The sequence below is a fragment of the Gymnogyps californianus genome, chromosome 3, assembly GCF_018139145.2.
Source record: "Gymnogyps californianus isolate 813 chromosome 3, ASM1813914v2, whole genome shotgun sequence".
Lineage (NCBI taxonomy): Eukaryota > Metazoa > Chordata > Aves > Accipitriformes > Cathartidae > Gymnogyps > Gymnogyps californianus.
This window is the reverse complement of record NC_059473.1, coordinates 44,468,379-44,487,207: the sequence shown is the minus strand read 5'-3', so window position 1 is coordinate 44,487,207 and position 18,829 is coordinate 44,468,379. Positions and strand designations below refer to the sequence as shown.

At 45.3% G+C, this 18,829-nt stretch overlaps 1 protein-coding gene across 2 annotated transcripts in view; it reads right to left on the bottom strand.

The window, feature by feature from the left end:
• TARBP1 (TAR (HIV-1) RNA binding protein 1) overlaps positions 1-1,703 on the bottom strand; it is a 39,790-nt gene extending 38,087 nt beyond the window's left edge. For both annotated transcript variants that reach the window (XM_050894332.1, XM_050894331.1), the window contains exons 1-2: positions 839-1,703; positions 654-751 (exon numbers count right to left, since the gene is read on the bottom strand). In XM_050894332.1, the coding sequence (XP_050750289.1) occupies positions 654-751; positions 839-1,703 (963 nt within the window). The remainder of the gene's footprint in view (positions 1-653; positions 752-838) is intronic.
• Between the last annotated feature and the right edge of the window lie 17,126 nt (positions 1,704-18,829).

Below are 18,829 nucleotides of genomic sequence, written 5' to 3'. Positions count from 1 at the left end.
CGTATCATAAGAACAATACTTCCTAATAACCAACCATTCTATTCATCAAAAAAATAATAAAACAGCACAAATCTCTAAAATCAAACATTTTGGTAAAGTACTATTTCTCTCAGTTAAAGGACAATTATGTACAAATAAAATAAAATAACTACAAAGAGGCAGTCACACAACTAGTACTTAACACCACAATACCACACAATTATGGAAACCTCGAGTCAACAGGAATCTTTCTGCCAAGTACACTGGACGCCGAGTCAAACTCGGTAATTTTCATCCCAGACCACAAATGCTTCACTATAGAGATGTAGTCCCCTCTACTGAAAACAGGTTATTAAGTTGCTATAGCCTGATTTTCACCAAGAAACAGGTTACCCGTGGTCTTGCAACAAGCTGCAACCGGGGTTTTTCTTTCTTAGTTCAATCCAGTGCTTTAACCAGAACTATTTCGAAGACAGAGTTCCGAATTTATTCCAAATGAATTACACACGCTGCGTTTTAAGTACTTAAAATTCCAAATAAAAATATTCCTGCTGAGACACCCTCCGTCACCAAAGATGGAAATATTTCACCCCACAAAAACATTGGCAGTACGCGTGCCAGAAGTAAGGTATCACCTACAACTACGACGAGCACAGGCTTTACGGTGCTCCTACCTGGTTTCCTTCCAAAGTTTCCATTATCAAAATGTAAGTTTCCCAAAACTGCAGCAGTTTCTCATTCTTCTCAGCAGACCACCAAAACAGACTTGGCTCTAAGAAAAAAAAGAGCGGGTCTCTCCCCGCCATTCAGCCCGGGCGGGGAGGCGCGATCCCCGCTCCCGCCCCCCGCCCCGCCGTACCGTCTCCGCCGTCCGTGGGGCAGCGCAGCTCGGCGCGCTGGCCGCCGCTGAGGTCCAGGGCCCGCTTCAGCAGGTAGCGGGCCCGCTTCCGGCACAGCCCGTCCCGCTCGGTCAGACCCTCCTGCACCACCCGCCAGAACCGCGGGCACAGCCGCGCGTCCAGCCCCGGCCCCGGCCCCGGCCCCGGCGGGCCCCGCGGCAGCAGCGCGTCGGCCAGGGCGCTCAGCGCCAGCAGCGCCCGCCCGGCCCGCGGCGGCCCGCCGGCGCCCAGCAGCCCCTCCCAGACGCGCCGCAGGGCCGCCCCGTTGCCGCCCAGCGCCGGCAGCAGCCGCCCGGCCACCAGCGCCGCCGCCGCCGCCGCCTCCTCGCCCTCGCCCTCCTCCCGCACCAGCGCCAGCGCCGCCGCCACGCACCGCGCCACCAGCGCCGGCTCCTCCAGCCGCGGCGCCGCCGCCGCCAGCGCCTCCACCGCCGCCTCCGCGCCCGCCCCGCCGCCCGCCGCCAGCTCCGCCAGCGCGTCGCCCGCCAGCCGCGCCGCCAGCGGCGCCCCGCACAGCTGCACGCAGTGCCGCAGCGCCCCCCGCGCCGCCCGCGCCAGCCGCAGCCGCTCCCCGCACCCCGCCGCCCCCTCCCCGCCGCGCAGCAGCGGCCGGCACCGCTCCAGCGCCACCTCCCAGGCGGCCCGCCGCACCGCCTCGGCCTCGGCCTCCGCCTCGCCCGGCGGCGGCCCGCCCGCCGCCAGCCGCTGGAGCAGGAGGCGCAGCGCCTCCGCGCGCTCGGCGGACAGCGGCGCGCAGACGGCCCGCAGCAGCGCGCAGGGGTCCCCGCCGCGGGCCAGCAGCGCGTCGGCCAGCACCACCTCCATCCTGCGGGGGGGAAAGGCGGGCGGGCGGGCGGACGGGCGAGCGCCGCGCCTGCGCAGGCGAGGGCGGGCGGGGACGGCCGGCCCGGGCGCGGCCGGCGGCGGCGCCGAGGCCCTCGGCGCGGCGGCGGGAGGCGAGGCGGGCGCCTCAGGCACGGCGCCGGCGCCCGCTCCCGCTCGGGTGTGCGGCGGGCGGATCCCGTGGGTCGGTGGCGGAAGTCGCGCGAGCTTTGTGGCTGTCGTGCGAGGGCTGGGGCGAAAGCGCCTGGAAGGCTCCGGGTTCTGGGCTCGTGTGGTGCCGTGTGCCCCCGCAGGCCTGCGCATCCCCGGCTGCGTGTACCCGTATGCGCGTTCCCGGTTGTCTTGGCTGCTAGGCAAAGCTTGATCCCCTGTCTGTTCTCACGGGCTGAGCACCGGGAGGCCTAACGGAGACATCTCGGGTGGCGGCGCCATCTTTGAGGGGGTGAAGTTCCTTCGTTGGGTGTCTTTGTGCACATGGCGACACAAGATCAACCAGCAGTAATACACAACATGCTCAGTTGTTCCATCTGTCAGGCTTGTCGTTACCATTTATGCCAATGTAAGTAAGTTGTTAAAACCAAGTCTACGTTGTCATCACAGCATCTCAGAAGTCTACCTGAATGCCCCGCGTCTGCCTCTAAAAAAGACCGGAGGCGTTCCTGGGCGCTGGCTCCGTGCTGTTAGCTTGTCGCGAGGGTCTGGGCCACTGGCAGTGGGGCCAGAGAACAACTCCCAAGCAGTTTAATGTACTAGTGCAAGCCAAAGCGTAACTAAGAAAAGCAACCTGATTTCCACTAAGTGTAAATTCACTGTACCAGATTACAATTCCCTTGGAAAAAATTTAGAGATCGGCACATCAAAAATGGTGGCAAACCACTCTCCTAGGAGACGTGGTCATAGGAAAAGGCATACCTGGAACCCTCTGTTCCTGCAAAAGCAATGGACAGCAAATCCCCTGTGCAGCAGCACAGGTACAACATGGTTTCCAACGGGTATGGGAATTACCTTGGCTAAGCTGTAGTTGCTTAGGCATCTAATGAAGAAGAAAGGCTTACTGAAAGTTTTCAGTGTGAGCTCCCACTTGATCACTCCCTCCAAATCACGTGAGCACAGTCTCTCCTTTTCCTGGCTATCCATTTTCCCCAAACTTTAGTAGAAATCTGTTGTCTTTGAGAGTCTACCGATTGCAAAATGGCTGAAGCTTCTTACCAGAAGTGGACCTGTAGTGTGACTATATATGAGATATATTCTAGAAAAAGAAGGTGGAAAGGAATTATTTTAAACCTGCTAGCTAACACGGTTTCCGTATGCCTTACCACTCTGCGTGTGTTCAGTCACATATAAAATACAGAATCTAGAAAAAGCTCAGGAAAACAGCTCAAACTGATAGATTTACTTAAATGTAAACTAAAACCTAGTTCTTTGTTTCACATGCAGAAAAACATTTTTCAGAGGAGGAATGAGTAGAATGTATGTTAGTAAATAGGATGCTTAGAGTTGAAATCTCTTTCATGCCATAATACATTTTGTTTGCTTTTCCATTTGCTCTGATGTCTTTAGTAATTCTTCCATTTCTTCCTTATAGCATGCAGTCTGATGAATTGTGGGTGTTTCTTTTATGAGGCTTGAAAAAGTGCCAAGCAGGGTATCCCTTCTTTGTTACAATCTTACTCTTCCCTTCCAGGTACCTGTAAGACTTAACTAAATGAAGCGTTAAAGGTCTGCACAACAAGTAGTAATCAAAACGGAATAAAATACTAGCTGCTGTGCTGTTTCTCCATTATTGTCTGAATTCTGCCTTGCCTTTATTTTTATCACAGTGGGGCGCCAAATCTAAAGTCTTATTACAGCAAATTAAACATCAGCATTTAAATTTGAACTGTTTCACTGCAGATCGTCTTATCAGACAAAAAGAAGTAGGGGAGAAACTAAGCCCATGGGAGATCAGGCTGGGGAGCTTCCGAGTGGAACGTGATGCGGAAAGATAAACAACAACAAAAACCAGAAAGGTAGATATGGAGTTAAGAGAGAGAAAAGGAGCAAGGAGCAGCATTTTGTAATTTTCAAATGGCAAGAGCCACAGCATTCACACCCTCACGCCATACTCGTTAAATGTCCTCATGCTAGGACCCTAAATTTGTGCTTTCCAGCTCTACACTTCCAACACATACCCCTACCTCACCAAAGACGGTGTCCCGTTCTGTTTTCTCCGCTTCCCAAGCTTATCCCAACCCTTTCCTGCCTTCTTCCCAAGCCAGCCCTGCTCCCAGGCCCCCAGCCTGCCAGCTGCAGCCACCGCTAGGATCCCAAAGTCCTTTCAGCCTAGGCTTGCTGCGCCAGCCTCAGCACCCAGAACATCCCACACCTGCCGATCTCTCATACACTCTGCACTCCTATTTAGAAGATATTCTGTATTCCCTGACCTATCCAGGTCCCCTCCAACCTCAGCATATGGCCTAGATAAAAGGTTGAAATAGCTTGGGGATTTTTTAGAGAGGACAGCCTGCAGCTGCTTGCTTTATTTCCGCCATATGAGATATTCTCCCTCAATCAATCAGATTAATCTGTTTTAGAAACCTAAGACTAAGAGGAATTACCTGAAACATCAAAACCAGTCCACCACAACAGCAGACAGCCCTGAAATAAAATGGCCAGTCTGGACATGTCCTCTTCACAGGCCACTACTATCTATAGGCCACGAAATACTTCTCAACTCCCTGTAACAGATGTAGGGCTTACGACACACTCCTCTCCCTTAACCGGAGTCTCTCTGTGCCATTTAATACTATTACTGAGCCTATGGGAGGCAGGACAGAGATGAGAAACACTTATTATTGTTGATTCTTATCTGAACTTTGTAACAGCACCTTTGCTGATGATTTGGGTTTCCAGCACATGATAACTAGCTGACCAAGTTGGGGCTGATTTTACAACTCAGATACTTAACAATAATAGTTTATTGGTTTTCATCAGGGCCCATAATGCTACACCACTTTAGCAATACAAGAGGACTGAGGTTCCTTCCTCACACCCCTAGTTAAAAAATCAGTGCCTTAGTTAACTGCATACTCTTTTAGACAAACGTATACTTGTTCTGATGTAAATGTTTTCCCCTGTGATCACACAATCGGGCAGTTCTGTACCAGGAACAATCCGTGGATGATCATTCCAGCGGTTGGTTGTATTGGAAAAGGATCAGGGACAAAACTACAGTATAAACTACAGACAATTAGTTATAAGTCTTGGAAACGCCCACTTATAATTTTGGAAGCATGTGTTATGCAGTTGCCGTAAAGCCACTGCTGAACTGAGGCACCACATTAGATTATTAGAGCCCAGGCCAAGTGTATGTCTTTAAAGTTTTGTGATGATGCTGGTTTTGGATCACACAAAATACCTTTCTTATGAAAACTCTTATAGTCCCATACTACCACCTGCACATTTACAGGTAGTTCTGCACAGTTCATAAGGAGGAGGGCTTAGCTGACCCTGCAGCGTGATTTTCTTTCCTTGCTGGAGTCCATGGGAGCGTGTCTGCATAGTGTAAGATCTCTAGGGGGACCAGGTACGTAACACAGCCTTTTCTCTCCTCTCCCACTGCAAGCAGGAGAAGTAGATGGGAGATTTCTGAAAAAGAGTCATGCAGAAAATTTCCCACCACATCCCTATCCCACAATAAAATGGGATAATGAAATGAAAAGCACAGATGTGCTCCATACAATAAACCTTACCGGATAGTTAGGTATATTCACATCCTCTTCTAGATTGCGTCAGTGCTGTTGTGCAAAAACCAGCAGTGCACACAGCTTGTACATGAATCTCACTCCAAGACAGCACTTGCAGTGAGGAGCATAGATGGGAAAAGGGGACCAGATACTATGGTAAAGGTTCATACCCAAGTACAGACATATATGTATCTTCTAGGTTTAGGTGAAGCTGGACAAGATGGGTGGAAGGACTACAAAGGGGTGGTTACTGAGACACTTCTGCTCTCTGCCAGGGGATAAGGAAAAAGAGAGTGATAAGAGGTGAGAAAGGGAAAGAAGAAAGTCATGTCATTTTTGTCAGTTTGCCCTAAAGTCCTTGAACCCCCTTGCTAAGAGGGACAGAGGCAGAAGTGTTCAAACTGAAAGAGGAAATAATTGATATGCAGCCAGGAAAGCTGGTCACAACACTTCTACAAGGTGGCTGTGCTGTTATCTCCTGATCCTCTCATACTTGTTTCATTTGGCCCCCCTACATTGCTTCTAAACCTTTCTTCTGGCTCTTTCATGTCACAATGCAAGGATGTCTTAATCTTTACCATTTAAAAATGAGATTCAGCTTGTCCCTCCAGCTATCGCCTTCTCTCCCTCCTCCCTTTCATTTCTGAACTTACTACCCACTTACAGTGAGCCTGGAGTTTGTCCTCTCCGGTTCCATTTCAGTGTTAATTTCAACACTTGCATCCCAGTCTGATTCTTATATCCCAGTTGGACTAACAGTGTGTCTACTGTTATTATAGTATGTCTGCTATCACTGCTCACAAGCTACCTGTTGAGTAGCTAGCTCCACATTTCTATCCCCAAACTCCATTGTGAAAGGTGAACAAACCTTGTATCTTGCAAATTCTATCTGCAGAATTTCCCCAAAACAGGCCCATTCCTATCTACCCACATACTTAGAATTATCGTCTGGGCTGTCGTCATACCACATCCACATCCACTTCCCTGGCTTAACAGAAGCAATCTTACCCTAATTAGATCTTGCTGGTGCAAAGATCTGTTTCCTAGCCTGCTGTTTCGACCTTGCCACCTCTCCCTTTATGTCCCTCTGCTGGCTCCCTCTTCTGTGCTACATCAAACACGTGCTGCTTCTTTTCCCTTTCCCTTTCCAGACCCATTAGTCTGTCCTTCCCCATCCTCTTATCTAATACCAAGACATTGACTTCCACACTGACCTACCCATGCTGCCCGTCTTAATTGTCCATATTTTAGACTTTCAAGTAAGACTTCATGCTTCATGCTTTTTCTCGTGCTAACTCCCACCTCATTTTCCTGTTTTATACTCCAAACATCCCTTTGTTGTCACACTGACACAAATTTTAGGCAGCACATGGTCTATGACCTTCTGTGGTCTGTGGCCTTCTATGTGGACTGATAAGCTGATCCCCTGTCTGTGCGTATCTTGTCATCTATTTGGGCTGCATACTTTCCCTGGTGACAATCAGTGCAGTACTATCGGTAGAGAATAAGGATAACAACTAAGTGTGATAAATAAACAAGTAAATAAATTAAATGAGAAACTGTCAATGTGTCAAGCCACAGGGAAGGAAAGCAAAAGTAGCCTAAGTTTTGCAACTGAGCTTTTATGAAGAGGAGAATAGAAGACAAATGTAAACGTGGCTCACAGAGATAAGTGCTATGAGAGCTGAAGTTTTTGTAGCCTTTCGTACACCCATACTTCTCCACATACATTCAGACTTGTTCAGACATTGAAACTCATGAAGAGTTAGTTCAGATCCAGCTCTAGCTCCAAATTTTTCAACCAGACCCATCTCCAAAGGATTCATAGAAACATGAGAGTGAAGCCTTCATAATCTCTGCAGAACAGAAGATGGTGCTGTTGTCACTGACATGTGCCTTCCAATTTTTTTTCTGGTGAAAAGCAAGTCAGTGCTAGTGGAGAAAAAGAGAGGAGAGGAAAGTAAAAGGAAAGGTATACGAAGAAAGGTAACTGCCAGTTCCCACCAGTTCCTGGATTTTTTACTGGAGAAATTTAGAAACTGACAGAGAAGAATGATAAATGCACAGAAAACCAAAATGACTATCTAAAAGAGAGCCCAGATCTGGAATTTTCAAGAGGTGTTAGTACAGAGGGAGGTGTAAAAGCAATTAGGAGAAGCAGAGAGGCAGCACAGACCGCATGCTGGAGGCACTCTTCCCCATTTCCCTGAAGATACTATAAACTAGGTTTAGGAAGGTGCTGAATACTGTCAGTTCCCCACTGACTCTGTAAGGAGCTACTATTCATCATCAACACCTGGGAAGGTCAGGCTCAGTGTGTCTCAAGCCAGGCATCTGAAAAGAGAGACATCAAAAACCAGTGGGAATTTTCAAAAAATAGCTTTAAATAATTGAGTGGGGAAGGAGGAAGAACAGAATCAGGCAGGCAATGAGAAGCCGTGACTGCAGAACAGGCCCTCTGGCACCAAACCATGGACTGCACGCTTTCGGCGTTATCAGGGCTGTGCTACATGGCTTCCTTTCTTTATCTGCACAGGAAAAAAGAGCACAGGAAAGAAACAGTAAGTTTAGGACAGTACTGTTAGCGTTGTGCTGTGAGATTACCCACATCTAAGTAAGAGATTCCAGCCTGAAATTCTTCTTTGACTGAGCAGGACAGCTACATTCACCAGAAGCACTCTGATATTCCTGGGCTTTTTAGGATGTTTGCTTTAAAAATGAAGCTAGAGTTCTACTGTTGTAACACTGTAAACATCCTTCGTTCAGAGGCAGCATTTAAAGGCAGCTGATGAAAAGCAGTTGTGTCCAATTAAATATTCCTAATGATGGGAAGCTGCAAATCTATACTACGCGGTTTGTCACTGTGAGCTATAGAGGGGAAGTTAAGCTGGTAAATCTCTAGTTAGACTGAGTGCAGTGGAATGGTCAGGAAAAGATGAATTAGGAAAAAGAATTAGATATAATCCTTTGCCATCTGTCTTTATTTTGCTAACCTACTTGACAGGAGACTCCTGAAATCTGCAGTCATTTTTTATCTGCTTCATGTAGCTGAAGAGCATTTGCTGTACAGACTGGAATTAAAATGCTTCCCAGTAACAGTCAGCTTTCCCATTTGTTGACCCCATTTGCTTTCCTTTTTAAAAAAAATTTAGGACTTTCCATTCAGCCGTAGGCTGCACCATTCATTTTTGCCCTCTCCCCCTCGCTAAGACTCAGAGCCGGGTGGTAAAGCTTAAATAGATTTTACCATTGGCTCTACAGGGAAGCAAAAGGGCTGTTGAAATGTATGTAATCCATGCTTCTCCAGCTTTCAGCCTGAAAAGCATATATAGATCTGGAAGAAATGTGACAATTGAGAGAATGTCCATATGGTATCACAGTTTCCCCATAACAGCTTTTGTCTATAGGTCTTCATCTAGCAAACCATGTAAACACGAGCTTATCTCTAAGCACATGCCTGAGTATTTTGCTGCCTCTGGATTTTAGTGTACAGGGGATTCTACTGATAATGAACCAGATAAGAGGATCTATTGTAGTGGGGAAAATACTCTGTAGCTTCTGCATGAAAATTTACCAGCTGCAACCATGGGAGCCTTTAGTCTTTTTAAAGCCCTGGTGTTATTACTGGGAGTAATACTACAGGAAGGCAGATAAAAAAAATTCCCAAATATAACCAAAGCAAACCACAAGGACCAATCCAGTTCTCACTTACTTCCGTGGGAACACAGCAAAATGCTGCTTTATTTTGGGGAGGGAGGAAAGAAGGAAGGAAGAGAAGGCAGGAGGCACGGAGGAAGCTTTCACTGTATTTCCAACTCCTAGGTACTTTTCTTTGCAAACGTGAAGGTTTGCAACTCAGTGTCTTTTCAGAATGCAGGGTACGAAGAATTTTGTAGCTCCTCGGTTTCAGAAAATACAGCATAGGTGAGTAGCTTTTCAGGGATGAGCTAAAGTTAATCTGCTGTCCCTTCTGGGAGCGTAGAGATAGCCCGCTAGGTACAGAGAAGTTATCTTTGGTTTTCAGATCAGTGGAGGAATTGGTCAGGCACTGGTTGAGAGCAAGGTTATTTCCTCAGTGGGAATTCAGGACGTGAAAGGCCCAGACCACTGCTGCCTTCCATCTCTCACGGTCTTTTACATCAACGTAAAGCAAGGAAAAACACCTTTAAAATATTCTTCTTCATCTTCCATAGTACTTTAGGTTACGCTGGTTTAACTAACCTCACAAGGCAAAAAGCAGGAGTCAGTTGTGTCAAGATGCAATTTTCACATTTTGACTTGTGCGTTTGACTTCAAAGAACTTCTTCCAAGTTTATTTTTAATTTCCCATACTAAAAATAAAGACACAGAACAACTCATCAGTTTAGCTGAGAACAGCAACTTTGAAAGCATTAGGCAAGAAGAAGCTCTAGTGTTTTGAAAACAGCTCCTAATGCTGTTGTCTTTAATGGGGATGGCTAATCTTCCCTGTTTTCTCATATTCCCAGTGATTCTCTCTAAGTGGAAGCCTGCCAGTTATTCTGCAAAACTCCTGACTCATTCCGACATCATTTAGGGCCTTCCTAATTGATTGCAGGATATCTTCAAAGTCAGAGGAGGGCTCTTGTTTGATGCTGTAAAAGGTTTTCCAAGAGGTTACAATCTCTCCGGGTTTTGTAGTGTACTTTAAAGACAGTGGGATCAAAGGACAAACCCCCAGATCAGCTCATTTTTAGAAATACCTCACTTTTACAATGTCATTATAAAGACAGTGGGTGTTTTTTTTAAGTATTTTTCAAGTATTAATTCATTAATTTACCTTGGCCTTGCAGGTCTACCTTGGTTTCTCTTCCTGACGTCCATACGGGAGTAGTAAAAAAGAGGCGTTTATCATATTGTCACAACATATCTTTTTTGCTTCGCCCCTTAAATCTCAGTCCTGTAAAAAATGATAATAGTAGTCTTTTACACATTTATGAGGTCTTCCATTAAAGTCCATTCAAAGCATTTTATAGACAATAACGTATGAAGCCTCAAAGCACACTGCTGAGGTATTTATTACCACATTTTTACACTCAGGAAAATGTACCACAATAATCACACAACTTGAAGACCACAATAACTAGTCATCAGGTTTTGGGCAATAGAAACACTTCAATGGAACCCAGCATTCAGAAGCTGAATCATTTTCTGAAACTATGGCTCTCCTCTAGTAGCTGCCTAAAAATGGAGGCATCCAAAATAACTCTCCATCTTTGAGAATCCTGACATTAAGATGTTTTCTTCGACCTCCGCCTCCTGTCACTGCATCTAATTAGTTCTCTTTTTTTTATTCAGTGTTGCATAATTCTTAAAACTTCCCACTGTAGAGGCATAACACTATATTGTAAAAAAATTGCTTTCTTCAAAAAAAAGAGATGGCATTTTCCAGAAGCATTTGACCTTAGCCTAGACCCCTTCTGCTTTCCATTGAAATTACTGTATATGTGAATGCTGAGCAAAGCTGTTTCTTTGGAGATCTTGCAATCTTTTTCATGGGAAACCGGTTTTATAATACATGCTCATATTGGAGTTACATTTGTAAGCCCACTCTAGAGATCTCTGACCATCTGTGCTTCAAAAAAACCGATGTTTACAGATCACGGTGCAGAGTTTTCCTCACGAAAACATATGAAAAACAAAAGCCAGAGAGAAAACTCCCAACTTTTGGTTAGCTCTGCAAGGAAGTTCTCAGATGAACAATTGTAAAAGCCTGTTCTAAACTCAGCATCATTACCAGGCCAAAATGCATGTTCTTTCTTTACCTTTCTGATGAGATCCTCTCACATACCAAAAAGGTCCTAAACATCCATGTTGATAGATAGTTTTTGACACTAAATGCATAAATGCTAACTAGTTCCATATTCTGGACTGTAAGGCATCCTAAAATGTGCTGCTACTAAGAAAAACAAGTCTAAAAATAGCATTGAGGTGTGTACATGTTTGACTCTGTGTGTGGAAGGGGAATTCAGCATTTCTCATCTCTTGATAATTCTCTGTAAATATACTCAGTTGGTATTACATAAATACTTTCCCCACCTAAACAGCATTGAAGCAGATTCATCCTGGACTCTTAAGAAAAGAAACATTTGTGTAGCTTCTAATTTGTGGATCACTGTTAATAAAATGTTGCAAGAGATACTTGGTTAGTCATGGCTTATGATATGAAGACCAAGCCAAAATCCTGTTCATGCCGGTATGGAGTAATACAGAGTTAAGAAAGAGTCAGTTAGAGACAGGAAACAAGCTACTTTTGTCAGTAAAATGTTCTTTCACTTTAGAAAGAAAAATAACCAAAAATGAATTTTTTTATACTCACAAAACCAAATTGAACCTTTCCTGTCTCTTAAAAAATACCCTCATATCTGGCAATAAATTTGGTAAGATACGACATTTCAGTAAGGTTTAGCAATACTTCTTCATTCAGGACTTCATAAGTGACAAAATATACCTGAGAGATGAGGGAAAGGGAGAAGATTAAAATAAGTAATCATGTTCTTAAAAAAGAACCTGACTTTTAACTCCTGCAATAACAAAGGAAACCCAGCAGATGGTGGAAGGAGACCACAGTGCTAAAGGAGTGCTCTTGTCATTTTGTTCCAGTTATGGACATTAGCCCTTAAAGGAAGTTATTGTGTTATTATTCATAATGCAATGTAAGTGTTTAAAACAAAAATAGGACCAGAATTGTTTCGACTACGCATTTTGTGTCCAAAAATTTAGGTGAAATCGTGTAAGACTGATTTTGACTAACATGGCAAATGTATTCTTTTTAACTGTGGATCTGAGGCTTTGTTTTAAAGCCAATTGACATCAATGACAGTAAAAAATTACTTAACTAATAAAAATGCTGGTGGCTGCTTTTATTTTGTGTCTAATTGTTGTTGGGGAGCAGTGTATTTTATTTGTCTTTCTTTTTCTGAGGGGGAGGTGGTTTTGTTTTGCAACCATTTTGATTTATTGTTCAGCTGGTAGCTGAAGATCATATCTGCATTACCCAAAGACGTAACAAGAAGAAAAAGACATTACACTTTTCAGACCATATTTGCTCTCTGAGTGACAAGACCCTGCAGAGCTCCCTATCTGCAGCAGCTTCCTGTCACGAGTGCCAGCGAAGACCTGGAATCCAGCAATATGTCTGCTGTAATCCCAAGAAATGTACAATTGGGGGCTGACATCTTGTTTTATCTGGTTCATTCTTTAAATATTCTCTCTCTCTAACTTCTGTGTCTGGCTTATGCCATATCAAGATAGACATTAAACACCTGAGAGATGGTCCAGATCAAAGGCACCTCAATTTTTGTCTGCAAAGGACCAACTTTATATATATAAAAAACTGTATCAGTGTTACTGCAATTTTGGTGGCGCTTTCAGTGTTAGAATGGGCTTCAGAAATACCAGGACAGAAATGCTGGCAATGGGGAACCCCTCTTTGCAGTGCTCCGCAGAAGCACTGGATGACAGGAGGTAGGTCTGAAGTGTCAGTATGACACACCTCTTCCTACTCATCGTTTTGGCACCTAAATCTGCTGTCCCACAAGCACCCCAAGCACTCCTTGGCCTTAGCAGAAGGCCCGTAAAAATACATTCTCAAAATAGTTTTCAAACAACTAGGCTTATTTTATTACAGCAGGCTGAAAATAAAACTGATGGGAGCTTAGGCCCTTTTTTGATTAGTTGGATGTCCTGTCATTTTTCTGTTTGAGGCATATATCTCCTGAGTGACTCTAAGTGGGCTTATTTTTGGTTGGTACTTTTTGCAGACTCGGTGGCCGTAGCTGGTGGATGCCCACTGCTCAAGCTTGAAAAGCTTGCCATTGGCACACCGCCTTTTACAGTCTTCAGAGATGAACAGCGGTTGCTTATTCCTGCCCTCAGTGCAGTTCCCTAAAAGGATGTATTTATAAGGTGCACTTCCGAGGTCTCCCAGGGCCACCAGGTACGTCGCTTCTCCTGCCCTTTGCAGCAGGCAGGGAAGCCTGACCGGCCACGGCTGCGCTCCCTGATGTACCGGGGCCCTGCCGCTCCCTGCCTTCTCTCTGCCTCCCACCCAGACTGCCGGCTGCCTGCTACCTGCAGCTCAGCATTTCAATGCTGCGGGTTTATCCCTTTCTCTGTGCCTCCTGTGCTTCTCATCCAACGCTTGCTAAGGTGACATTATCCTCTGCCTGAGTATCCAAGTCCATGACAAGTCTCAGTTGGGCACTTCAGTTCTGTAGCTTTGGCCACATTTGACACCACAGCATTAAACATGAATAGCACAACCTGTGTGAACCTTTAATGTACCATTGTACATGCTTAACATCTGCCTCATTTTATAGATAATGTACCGTGCTTTTTTTTCTTTTTTCTGTTCACTTCTTTTGGGAGCAAGGCTATTTTCCTCTGTGTCTGAAGGGGCTGTTCTTTCATGTCAGAGCACTGTGCTGCCTCGTGTGTACACCTGGAAGTGGGCTTGATGTTGGAGTCAGTGTATCGTTCACTCGTGATCACAGATGACTGCATTCTGCTTGAGTTCTTCAGCAATGTGTTTTCTGTGGTATTGCATCTATTCGCACAGTCACGGCTCTTTCTCTTCTGCTTCGATCTGTGCCCTGTCAATCAGGTCTGCAGAGTGCGTAATTCACTGCTATCTGTGTCTTCTGTGCACAGCAGGTTAATGTATTCGAGGTTTCATGGAAATACGTGTTTACGAATGCTATATTACGTGAGCAAGAACTTACCTGCTCAGAAAATAGTTTGCATCCCAGAACATGATACGTCCAGAGGACATAGTCTGATAGGAATACCTTCTCCTGCTGGTAGTTCTGGGAGGTCTTTATGTCATCACTCACAGGAGGCTTTGGCTTTCACGTGTTTCTTCTGTTTGTCTGTGATTCCTTTCATCGCTGCTAGTCACAGTAATGATGCCATGCTCAAGGCATCAGAAGATGGAAGCAGATTGAGCTGGGCTTTCTGTGAGATTGTTTCTCCATTAAAGAAGAGATGCTATGGATTCTCTTCGTGTTCTTCGGCATTAATAAAATTTCAGGCATTTTAAGTGCTAATTTGGCTTTTCCATTTGGTGGCAATGCTGTGGTGATGATCGAAGTGAGTAAATTTGAGGATGGATTGCAAGCAAACAGATCTGTGTTTCCACTGCATGGGATATTCTGCCCACTAAAGTACTTCATTGCTTTAAACTCATCTACTGACCAGAAGTCTGAGTAGCAGCCCAAATAGCCAGATTTGGGGTGGGGACGTGCATTCCTGTTCTCCCCATGGACAATGGGAAGAGCAGTGTGTTTCCACTTCTTTGCTGATTGCCCTATACATGCCACAACAGACCGTCAGATGTTGGCTAGCCTCTGTCATATTTGGCCAAGACAGAGTATTACTGGCTTCCTCTGCACAGACTGCAGCCCCAGAGAAGAGCTGGGCAATTCCCAAAGAAAGTGTCCATTCCCCGCAATCTGGGTACTGTGATTTCCTGTACATTCAACCTGTCTCAGTAGATCCAGTACTCTTGAAAATGGGGACATTTTCCCCTGCTTTCTGGCCTTTCCAATAGAAAAAATGGAGGTCACCACATGAATTCATCTTGGATTTCTTCCAAATCCTTTAAGTGGTGAACTTGGCTTGATGGAGGCTTTCTGTGTCTTTACATTGTTTCTGTCAGAGTCACATTCAGCTGCCGTATTTTTGGGCTGTGTACAGCGGCAGCTATAACCATGTCAGCCTTTTTCTTCATTGTGGATACCTAAAACTTAGCGTGAATGCTTCAGAGGCATGTGCTGAAGGTGATGTGGGGCTGCCAGCAGCAATCTAAAATGCTCGCCAATAGTTCATGATCACTCTCTGCTCAAGTGGTTTCCTATTCATGGTTACACTGACAACACCTTCCACTTCTAGATATTGTTGAAAGATTTAGCTTTTCTGTTTGGATGTATCTCTGTTCTGCTGGCGATACTAAAATAGAGCTATAGGTTAGCAAGTGGAACGTGTCTTTTTCTAAGGGGTAGCACTCCTCATTAGCAATATGTTATATATCTGCCTCTTTATTAAAGGCGGGATAATTAAGTGTCTGCTCTTTCACACATGTGATATAGTTGCATCCTGTGATGATACCAGTTGTCCATATTGCATCTTTATTCAGGAGCTATATCAATGACTTGCACATATGTGAAAATTGTGGAAGAAAAGTTGTCAGATATAGGTTACAAATCCCAACAGACTCTGGATGGAGTCTGTGCATCTGAGAGTAGGAAGCTGCTGTATTGCTCTAGATTGCTGAGGTTGGTCCCGGCCCTTGGGAGATCAACAGATGTCTCATACAGGGTACTGCAAACAATCCCCACACCATTATGGTTTTATTCAGCTCTAGATCTATTCCCTGACTCTTTCTAACTGACAGATGAAGATGGGATCATGGTGTATCACAGCTTCTGCCACACGATCTCTGCCTGCATCCCCAGAACATCAGCAGCCATTACACTGATCCCTCAGAGTCCTTTTAATACATCTTGCTGACAGCGCTGATGCTCTCCCACCTCACATCTGATCCCAGTGGTGCTCTCAACCATTTGCATCTGCTCTTTTCCTGGATGTGGTGAGGTAGTTTCTTTTCTTATCCAACAGTTCTTGTCAATACCCTGTGTACCATGAATATGTCTGTTCTCGCCAAGCTGGATATTTCCTCACTGGTAGCCATTCAATTGAACGCTCTTTTAGTGCTTGTTGAAGTTACTTCAGTTTTCAGAAAGGGGTAGGTTGTCTGCCTTATCAGCATCCATACTGCTTATGTGACTTGTGGTAGCCCCTGACATTAGTTAAAGATGTCTTCCTTTTCCATTCCCTCTACTGCTCCAATTATTTTTTGCTTTTATGCTGTAGTCACTCCTGGAGGCACAAGTTGTAAAGATGGAAATAGATTAGGGCAATAGTATGCCTGCAAGACATCTTCCCTTCAAACACTTCTTGATACACCTTCTAACAGCGTCATTGCAGGGATGCTAGTGAATATTGCCAGCTCAGCACATTTAATTTTTTTTTTTAATTTTTTCTGCTTGCACTGCCTGCATGAATTGTTTGCTTCAAACTTAGAGCCCCTGTGTGGTGATGAATTCACTGGGTGCAGCTGAAAGCAGAGGATTTGGTGTTGCCAGCATCACTGATTCAACTCGCAATTTACTCTGCCTAATGGCATGGGGTCATTGCATTGCTTTAATTCAGCTTTGCATGGTTATAATTCCTTTCCCTCCTTGGCATAGCTCTAAGGAAGCCTTTGCAACCTAATGCATTTAGTAATGTCCTACTGTCTCCCTAGCATTCATTCTCCTAACTAAGTGCTGCTGCTGTCTCTTGGCACATAGCTCAGAGTTTTATTTTTGCCCTTTTGCACCATATTAACGTCATCGCTGTGCAAACTTTCCTATCCTGTGCACATTTTTCTCACAGCACTAAAGGTCTTCCCTGATGTTCCCTGCTTCATATTTATGCATCTGCTTTTGATATTATTTTATGCTTCCTAGTTCTACCTTCTGAGCTAACTGTGTCCACCCCACCTATGCTCCGCTTTTGGCTGGGTGCTTTTGCAGCAGCTTTAGACACTCCTGTAGTTTACTAGCAGTGAGGACAGCTTTTCTTTCAGCAGTCTCATTGCACTTTTTTCCACTTATGAATCTACCACTAATTACTTCAGGTTTTAAGATTGCATACTCGCATGAGTCAGCCATTTTCTGCACAGTTTGGCAGCATACCAATCTATTGTTTCTCCAGCTTCTTGATTACACAACTGTGGGGCAGATACCTTCTCTATGTGTCATTTTTCTGAGGACTGAAAATGCTTCTGAGACATTTCTAGGATTTTGCATGGGCTTCTTCCAGTTTGCAGTTGGTATACATCCAGATGCTGCAGAAACACGTGGGAGCCATCGCCCAGTACAGCTAGCAGCGTGAATGGGCTTATTTTGGCTTCCTGTTTACCCAGCCCCACGGCAATGGGTTACATTTCCCATGTGACTCTAAGGAACGGCTAGCAGAGCTAGTGCCGATACTTCCTCTTTCATTTTCTGCTGCTTTGCGACAGGAACCTGATATGAGCTCATGGTGTCTTCTCTGTACTTCTGTGTTTTGGGGAAGTGTAGGGTTGTCTCTTTTTTTCCAGTCTTCATAGCTGCCTATGACACATGCCTGCCTAATCTCTTTTGCCACCATATCCAATGTCCATACTGGCGCTGCATATGAACCTGACACAGAGAACCAGGGAGCCAATGCTGGTTGCTTGTCCCTATCTTCTCCCCTTTCCCTCCTCCTCTGGGAGTGCTACAGCGGTAAGGAGCTCCTCTGCTTTCAAGCAGAGCTACCTCTTCTTCTGGAGCTCACACAGCCCATCCCAAAAGGAAATTGCCAGCTCTTCCTTTGTGGTGCTAGGGCAGGCTCTAAACAGTCAGCCAGGGCAGCACTGCTGCAATGGAGACTGTGGATTTTGTACAGGAGTCAAAGCAAGAGACAGCTGTGCAGCCTGAAAGATGATCAGAAGATAAAATGGCAAAGGCTGAATTTCTAAAGACATTCTAATGCCAATTAGAAGTCTGAAATCTTCCTGGCTTGCCCTGCCCCAGAAATTCAGATCAAATCATGCACTGAGCTGTTCCCACAAAAGGAACTGGAAATTCAATAGGTCAGATTGTCAGCTAGAATAAGTCCACTGACTCCAGGGGAACTACTCCACTCTCTGTCATCAGAGAACCTGGCCCCATGACCATGAGCTGCAGATTTTCCACATGGCTGTTTACTTGGGACTTGCATCATTGCCCTGCACAACAAGGAGAGTCCAAGGTCCCAGTGGAGGAGGATTTTTAAGGAAGCAAAGCAAGAGACCCAAAAAAACCTCAAGTTCATGTTGTCCCTCCATAATACCACCTGGTTTAGTAGACCTGTAGATCAATATCTTCCCACATCCTCAGGTGCCACGTGACTGGTGCCAGATCCCAGTGCTGAGTCCTTCAGTTCACACCAGAAATGGGGGGAGTCAAGGACCCACAGAGCAGCTGTGCTATGGCTTTGCTTCTAGCCAGTCCCACCCCATCTATGATGCAATACTCGCAGGACCAGGGTACGGATAAAGAATTCCTTAAAAGCATTAGTTTCCCTTACTGCTGTCTCCTGACCTGCCGTTCATTAATATAGAAACGAATATCTTGTGTTGCAGTCTTGGAGTGAGAACCCAAATCATAAAATAGCATGTAGGATTTCTAGGATGAGCAATGCCAATGGAAATGAGTTTTAGAAATTCTGCCTGAAATTCCCAAAGCATGACATTCGCCCCTAGGCAGAGAGCCTGCAGACAGTTCTGTGCATCAATTAGTAGGTGTTAAGTCACCC